This window comes from Thamnophis elegans, chromosome Z, assembly GCF_009769535.1.
Source record: "Thamnophis elegans isolate rThaEle1 chromosome Z, rThaEle1.pri, whole genome shotgun sequence".
Lineage (NCBI taxonomy): Eukaryota > Metazoa > Chordata > Lepidosauria > Squamata > Colubridae > Thamnophis > Thamnophis elegans.
The window spans coordinates 111,151,183-111,159,586 of NC_045558.1; the positions used below are offsets into that span (position 1 = coordinate 111,151,183).

An 8,404-nucleotide genomic window follows, 5' to 3' on the forward strand; every position below is an offset into this window, starting at 1 on the left:
CTTACATGCATTACTAATATTTTCCTGCAATTCTTCCATAATTGATTATGATTATCTGGATCCCTTTCAGTTGGGTTTCAGGCCTGGTTATGGCATGGAAACTGCTTTGGTCACGCTGATCGATGATCTCTGATGAGCCAGGGATAGAGGTCCTTCCTCTATCCTAGTGCTTCTTGACCTCTCAGCAGCTTTCGATACCATCGACCATGGTATCCTTCTGCGACAGTTGCGAGAGGTGGGAGTGGGAGGCACTGTTCTACGGTGGTTCTCCTCCTACCTCTCAGACAGGTCGCAGTGCGTCTTGGTTGGAGGGCAGAGATCTACCCCTAGGCCCCTCAATTATGGGGTGCCGCAGGGCTCAGTCCTGTCCCCCCTCCTATTTAACATCTACATGAAGCTGTTGGGTGAGATCATACACTGGCATGGGATTAAATACCACCAATATGCAGACGATACTCAACTGTATCTGTCCGCCCCGTGACAACTCAGTGAAGCAGTAGAAGTGATGTGCCAGTGCCTGGAGGCTGTCCTGGATGGGAGGTCTGGATGGGAGCGAACAAGCTTGCACTCAATCCCGACAAGACTGAGTGGCTATTGATGCTCCCTCCCAAGGATGGTCCAGTTATCCCATCTCTTAGCCTGGGGGGTGAAATTATATGCCCCTCAGAGGGGGTTCGCAATTGGGAGTCCTCCTGGATCCGCAGCTGATGTTAGAACATCATTTGTCAGCTGTGACCAGGGGGGCCTTTGCCCAGGTTCGCCTGGTGCACCAGTTGTGACCCTATTTGGACCGGGAGGCCCTTCGGATGGTCACTCACACCCTCACACCCTCATCACCTCATGACTGGATTACTGTAACACATGGGGCTGCCAGAGTGCAGTTGGTCCAGAATGCAGCCACACAAGCAATAACGGGTGTACACTCATGTTACATCTATCCTCCATGAGTGCACTGGCTCCCCATTGGTCTCCGGACACGCTTCAAGGTGCTAGTCGTCACTTTTAAAGCCCTACATGTTTTAGGACCTGGCTACCTGAGAGATCTCCTCCTGCCATTTACCTCCCAAAGACCAATAAGATCACACAGATTGGGCCTCCTCCGGGTGCCATTGGCTGGCCAATGTCGGCTGGTGACCCCCCGGGGGAGGGCCTTCTCTGTTGCTGCCCCGGCTCTATGGAATGATCTCCCTGTAGAGATTTGGACCCTCACTACTCTTCTGGCCTTCTGTAAAACTACTAAGACCTGGCTGTTCCGGCAGGCCTGGGGCTGTTGATTAGCATCCAGCCCCATTTTATGTAGTATGTATGTTGTATAATTTTAAACTATTGTATTTCTATTTTAATTTTTCTATATTCCCTTGTTTTGTCTGTAAACCACCCAGAATCCCTAGGGAGTGGGCAGCATACAAATGCCAATAAACTTCCAAACTTCCAAATAACCCAGACTACTAAAAAGAGTTTTACATAATGAGACTTTTGAAATAAATTTGATGTCCAACAGATTTCCTACTTATTAATATGAACAGGTTCTGGCCTGTTGCTTAAAAAAATAAATTCATACCACAATCTACAGGAAAATGCAGTTTGTAATTTCTTTTGCGCTACTATTAACACTAACACTACACATAATCACCATACAAAAGGCTATTAAGATTATTTGCAGAACAGTGCACTCTCTCACACTTGCCTTTGTTGTTTAAACTACTTTGTAGAGTATAATATACAATATACTGTGTATGTAGAGGGGGAATTACTTGGATTGGCCACTCTCTTAAGATTTCGGGCTTGGAATTATGTGCACCAGGAACGATACCTATTTGTTTGAGAGTATTTTCAGATTGACAGGCTGTCATGAGCTGAACTACCTGTTCTTTGTTTTGTGCACACAAACATAAAGTACAATTGGTGCAACTGTTAACTCTTTATACTGCATATAATCTCTGAAAATGTAAAAGAGCGAAAACATAGGACTCCCTAGTCTGTACCAACCACATTTCAGCTACTGCAACTTCCCTCCACCCTCAAAATCCAGGGCCAAAAAAGTATATTCCAATCCTACACAACAGAAACACACACCCCCAAACACACACACATAGACTCACTCGCTGTTTCCATTTCTTTGAAGGATTTTTCAGCACCTGTCCCTGCATAAAGAGGCTCAAGGAAAGATAATCAATTTCTTATCAGATTTGGAAGTACTTAGAAGTAACAAACGTTCCCACTACTTTTCAGTGTCTCAAAAGCGCATCATAAAGGCCATCCTTCTGCTTCTCAGTGCAGAAATCCCTAATATATTCCAGTAGATTTCAAAAGTATTACTTGGAAGCAGAAATAGCCAAGAGTAGTCACTGCTATATAAGATTTTTTTAGTGCTGTGAGCTATACACTTTAAAGTTTCTGCATACTGCTATCAAGCAATTTAAGCAGGAATATACCTCTGAGTAAACAGGTATTTTACTTATGGCATTTGTACTTTACTGCAACAAGCAAGCACTTTTCCTCTAAATAAGTTAGATAGTCATAATATTAAAACTTGATAAGTGTCCTTAACAAGAAATTCACAACGGTAGGATCACACATATGCTTATATCATATACTTATGATATTTGCACAACCACCTGCTTTGCAGTTCTTGTCTTCTTAATTGATGGGAGACTGAAACTCAATAAATATATCCCCAATAAAAAAGAATAGTATGCCATAGTACTGAAAAACTAAGCAAAATGGGAAAATGCAAAGAAAAAAATATTGGACTTCCTGCTAAGAAAGAACAATTTATATATTGTATGCACAATTCTTTTAGTTAAATTATTGCTGAACAATTTATAATAGTTTCATCACAATATTATTCTAAGATATTTACCACTACTACCCTACTTCCTAGATGTTCACTATTGTCTCCCCACCCCCAACATTTAAGGGCATGTGAAACATTCTGATGAAAGTTGCATGATATGAAACTTTTCTCATTTGAAATATTTGGTTTTAATTCTCCAATGAATCAAAAGGAATGTTTCATGCTTCTTTGTTACACAGCATTTGTCTTAGCTTTCCATAGCTCTCCCCAAAACCAACCAAGGAAGATAAAACCACAGAAATCTAATACTGTTGTGCACAGCTTTGCACTAAATTATCTATATAGTAAGCCAAAAATAGTTGAATATTATAAGTAGCCCACCTGTTTTCTCCATTAACATGAAAATACAATTTTCTTGTTCAGAGACTACATGAGAGATTTCCCAATCCTTGCAAAATATCACATTAAATCCACATAACTACTCAAGTTTAACTACTCAACACTTAGAAGTCCAACAATAAGTTTTTTTTTCTTAAATCAAGTTCAGCTGACTTTTCCTTTCTAGAGCTAAGATATATTGTTTTACCCAAGCAAACAGGAATGCTTTGTAAGGTGAGGAGAGCCACTTACCTCTCCCACTTTTGAACTTTGCAAAATGGGGCACCCCACTTGTCTTTTACCCCTCGGCAACAAAAAAAAAAACAGCAGGAAGGAGAGCGGGTGATTACCTGGAGAGAGCCACATCGCTCAGGACTGCACATGTCTGACCATCCATTTCTCTTTAAGACGGCTGGTAAAACCTAGAGGAGGAATGAAGGAAAGGGAGAATGCAGAGTCACCTTTCAGGGACACCGAAGTAGCAGGAAACCAGCACCGCCACCAGAGCCTAAAGCTTTCGGCAGCTCCAGACAGGTGAAGCAGGGAGCAGAGACCCAGGCAGTTTCATTTGCTCCCCTTGCAAGGAAGTAGTAGATGTCATTTTTGCATTCCTGCCTCTGCTGAACTTCGACCTAGTATCAGCTGTCTGGGCTCTCCTCAGCTCCTCGCAACTGCAATAGATGTCCAGAAGTGATGGGAGCTGTCGGGCTGGAAACCCAAGCCCCATTAACCACTTCTGAACATCTATTACAGTTGTGAGAAGCAGAGGAGAGCACAGAAGAGAGTGTGAAGGTTCTTGGTGCTCCGGGAAGCCATGAAAGTGGTTGGGAGAGGCATGCAGTTTGGTTTAGCCTCCCTGGACATCGCAGCAGCAGCCCCAAGCACACTGATCTGAGCATTTTTTTGCATCAGGGCATGCTGCAAGAGGGAGTGAGTGAAGACCTTTTCGGGATTGCTGGTGGTGGAGGTGCGGGCCCGTCACTGCATGCTCAGCAAAGCAAGTCCAGGGAAGTCCTTTGTGCTGGCCAGAAAAGGTCTTCACTCCCTCCCACTTGCAGCATGCCCTGGTGTAAAAAACGCTGAGATTGGTGCTCTTGGGGCTGCTACTGCAATATCCAGGGAGGCTAAACCAAGCTGTGCAGCTTTCCCAGCCACTTTCACAGCTTCCTGGAGTGCTGAGAACCTTCACTCTCTTCTCCATGCTCTCCTCGGCTCCTCGTGACTGCAGTAGACATCCAGAAGCAGTGGGGGCTGTCAGGCTGGAAATCCAATCCCCATTAGCCCCAAAAGCTGCTGCGCCAGCAAAGAGCTTACTTATCTCCTCGGCAGGCAACAATAGAGAGCCAAGGGCTCTCTATAGGGCTCTTAGAGGCATGGTGTGGATGGGTGGTGGGAGAGAGCAGAAGAGTGGTGACCGGATTGGTGGGGCCTGGGGGGAATGAGTGAGGAGGTATTCTACCAGTGGAACCGGTTCTAAACACTATGCTAGATTTGTGGAACTTCTTCTATTGAACCGGTTAGAACTGGCAGGAACCCACCCCTGATGACATCACATAGGGATTTTGTGTGTATGTGAAATAGGAATGTGTGGGTGTATGACTCCTGACATCACTTCACTTACAAGCAAAATATATATGCTTTTCTTTTCCTTTACATAATTATGGGCATTTATTAAGGAGCAATGAAAAATAGTGACAATATAAACATTAATATTTTTATAAATGTACATATTTTTATTATGTTTAAAGAATGAATGAATGCAATAATAAAATCAAAGTTTTATGAAAATTGTAACACTTTTATTTATTTACTGTTTAATTTTGTTTACTGTAGTTTTTGGAGTGTAAGACACACCTTTTTCCCTAAAAAAAAGAGGCTGAAAATATGGGTGGATCTTATACTCTGAATACAGCATACTAACCCTAACCCTGCCCCCTTCACCAAAAATGGCTATGTAGAGCCTGTAGGAGGCTTTCAGAGAGCTCCTGGGGCTGGGGGGGACAGAAATGAGCCCCCCCCCCAGAAGCACTCTATATGCCTCCTACAGGCTCTGCATGCAATTTGTTTGACAAAAAATTGGCCCATTTTCACGGAAAACAGACCACTTTTTGCTCAATTGGGGGGGGACTCTAGAAGCATCCTAAAGGCCATTCATGCCTTTTTTAAAATAAAAAAAATGGGCTTGTTTTTGCTAAAAATGGGCTGTTTTTGAGAGATCTGCAAAGTTCAAAACTTTTTTAAAAAAATTTGCCTCTTCTAAACCTTGGTGCATCTTATACTCCGGTGCATCTTATACTCTAAAAATATGGTATTACATGTTTTAAAGCCTTAAAATACTTTCCAGGGGAATGAGGGTGATACAGTTTGAAAATTCAATGGGAAAATCATCATTATTATTTCAGGGATGAAGATAATAATGTTGCTGTTTTTGTTGTTGTTGATAATGATTGTGATTAATGATTCCATAAGGTTGTTTCCTATTTTTCCTCACTTTGGAATGGAAGTTTTGTATGGGATTGTTCTTATGTATTTTTAGATTACAATTTGGCTACATATCTAGCCCACCGTTATCATAAATTATCCTGCCATGTTTGTTCACATCAACTTGAAGAGCTAGACTAATGGCAGCACACAGATTTTTGTAACCTATTTAATATCTGTTGATCCATGCTATGAAAAATATTTTGTTTATGATATGTTTTTTCCTCACCCCCCCCCCAATTCTTCAAGATAATATGTAAATTTGTGATTGTGTGGTTATATAAAATTTTAGTTCTAAAAAATCCATGAATCCATTGTTTACCAGATATATGTGAATAATAAAACAAGAAATCACATTAAAATAGTGCTGGTTCTTTTGAATAAGCTAAGAAATGTAACAGACATAGTTCACTGCCTGAATAAATATTAGTGCAGCTACTCTTTATTCTTTTCTATCCTTGAAATGATTAGTGGGGGGAAAATGAATTGTGTGGGTGGGAGCAACAAATGTCCCTATTTCACCTTGAATTATTTTGAATATAGTCAGAAATCATACAAGTTATAAGATTTGTGAACATATTGTTTATATGAGAAACATTGGTTAATAATAATTAAATCATAGAGCTAATATCTAGTTGTTACTATTTGTTTTAAATGTTCACAAAGCATAAAAAGATGTACAGTTGAAGCTCCTGAAGAGACAGGATGATTGTTTTCATTATAACAAAAAAACAAAAAAACACCAAACCATGATAAATTTATAAATATTGAAACATTTACAATTGTTCATATATATTTTTGTGCATTCATTTGAACACTAACATTGAATATATAACTAGTACTCATTGCCACCAAAATCAATCAAATCTTAATTATGGTCACAGGCCATCATAAGAAGGATTGAATACAAACAATCAATTCATTTAATGACCAGGCTCAAATTAACATACTATGAAGACCCAAAAGTCAGTAGAAAGCTATAATGCTGATAAATGTGGTAGGAAAAAAAGAGAAGAGGATGAATTGCAGCAAGGAGGATGGATCTTGGAAAACCTAAAACACCAGGTTAGGCATAAATATCATAGAGAAAATCTATCTAAGGCTTCTAGGAGTTGAAAAAGATTTAATGGCACATAATTAATCAATGTAGCTGAAAAGCAGCAGCTAGCTCATTCCCCAAAATTGTGATCAGAATTGATAACAGAGCCAAGGCAACAACAAAAGAAATATAAATTTCCTATTTATTATGGATCACATTTATAAATGTGCTAGAGGCATATGAGATCTAAATGCAGGAATTTAACTGTAATGAAATATGACCATATGAGATGGGAAATTAAAAGAAAGTATTGATAAGTCATTTTCAAAAATATTGCCAAGAGAACTGCAGGGAATCGTCTCATACTCACCAGGGGTCAGTATTGGCTCAATGGATCATTATATCATCAGCCTTAACCTAGATGATATCAACTTCATAATCAGTAAAATAAACTTTCTAATCTAAGCCAAGTGTCTGCAATCAGCGGATGGTTATATAAATTTTATATGAAATGTATATATTTCTTTTCCTTTTTGGAATACAAAAGTATTTACACGTCACACTGCTTTAAAATGAAATGACCTCTGACCAAAAAATCTTGAAAGTGCAACTTTAATGTTTTTGTTTCTCATGCTGTAGATTAATGGATTCATCATAGGTGGAATAATGGAATACATTATTGTAATTATGAAATCAATATGGGATGGATGGTCAGATATTTGTCTTAGATAAGCAAAGGAACCAGTAAACATAAATATGGAGAAAACAGTGATATGTGGTAGGCAAGTGGAAAATGCCTTTTTCCTCCCTTCTGCAGAAGGGATTCTTAGAACAGCAGCGAGAATCAGCATGTAGGTAGAAATGATGAAGACAAAACAACCAATTGTTAATGAAACACTGAACACTACAACTCCAATTTCTGTCACATATGAATCAGAGCAAGTAATCTTTAGTAAATGTGGGATTTCACAGTAGAATTGGTTGATAATATTAGAACAAAAAGGAGTAGTAAACATTTCAACAGTATGCAATGCAGAATTGAGAAGGCAAGCAGTCCAAACACTTCCAATCATTTTGGCACAAGCTTTCCTGTTCATTATTATTTCATATTGCAAAGGATTGCAAATAGCAACATACCGATCATATGCCATAACTGTAAGAAGGGCAACATCTGAGCCGAAGAAGAATAGAATCAAGAAGACTTGGACAACACAACCAACATATGAAATCTTCCTTATATCTGTAAGAGAATTGAAAACAGCTTTGGGAATAATATCAGAAACAGAACCAATGTCTTGTACAGCTAAGTTCATCAGGAAGAAGTACATGGGGGTGTGTAGGTGGTGATCAGAAACAACAGCAATGATAATGAAAAAGTTCCCTGTTACTGTCATTATGTACAGTATTAGTAATAAAGTTATGTACATTGTCTGTAGTTCCCAAATTGTTGAAAATTTCAAAAGGAGAAATCCTGTTGTGTTGTTATCCATTTTTCATCATGACCTCCCTAGAAGAAAATGAACAACTGTTTCAGGACAATTTAGAGAGATTTTTAAGAATAATTAAAAAATCATCAGTTAATACATTAACAATTAAAATAGTATTCTCAGTCAATTATCTTCTTTTACAAATCAGTTGTGTCAGTGTTATTTAGCAGCAATCAGGTTATTATTATATTTTGTCTTAAAATCAGATACAAATGACTGTAT

The 8,404-nt window shown here is 39.1% G+C and overlaps 1 protein-coding gene across 1 annotated transcript; it reads right to left on the reverse strand.

The window, feature by feature from the left end:
* Positions 1 to 7,252: 7,252 nt before the first annotated feature.
* Positions 7,253 to 8,185, reverse strand: LOC116521460 (olfactory receptor 14I1-like). The gene has a single exon (XM_032236130.1). It carries the CDS (start codon positions 8,183 to 8,185, stop codon positions 7,253 to 7,255), a length of 933 nt encoding a protein of 310 aa, XP_032092021.1.
* Between the last annotated feature and the right edge of the window lie 219 nt (positions 8,186 to 8,404).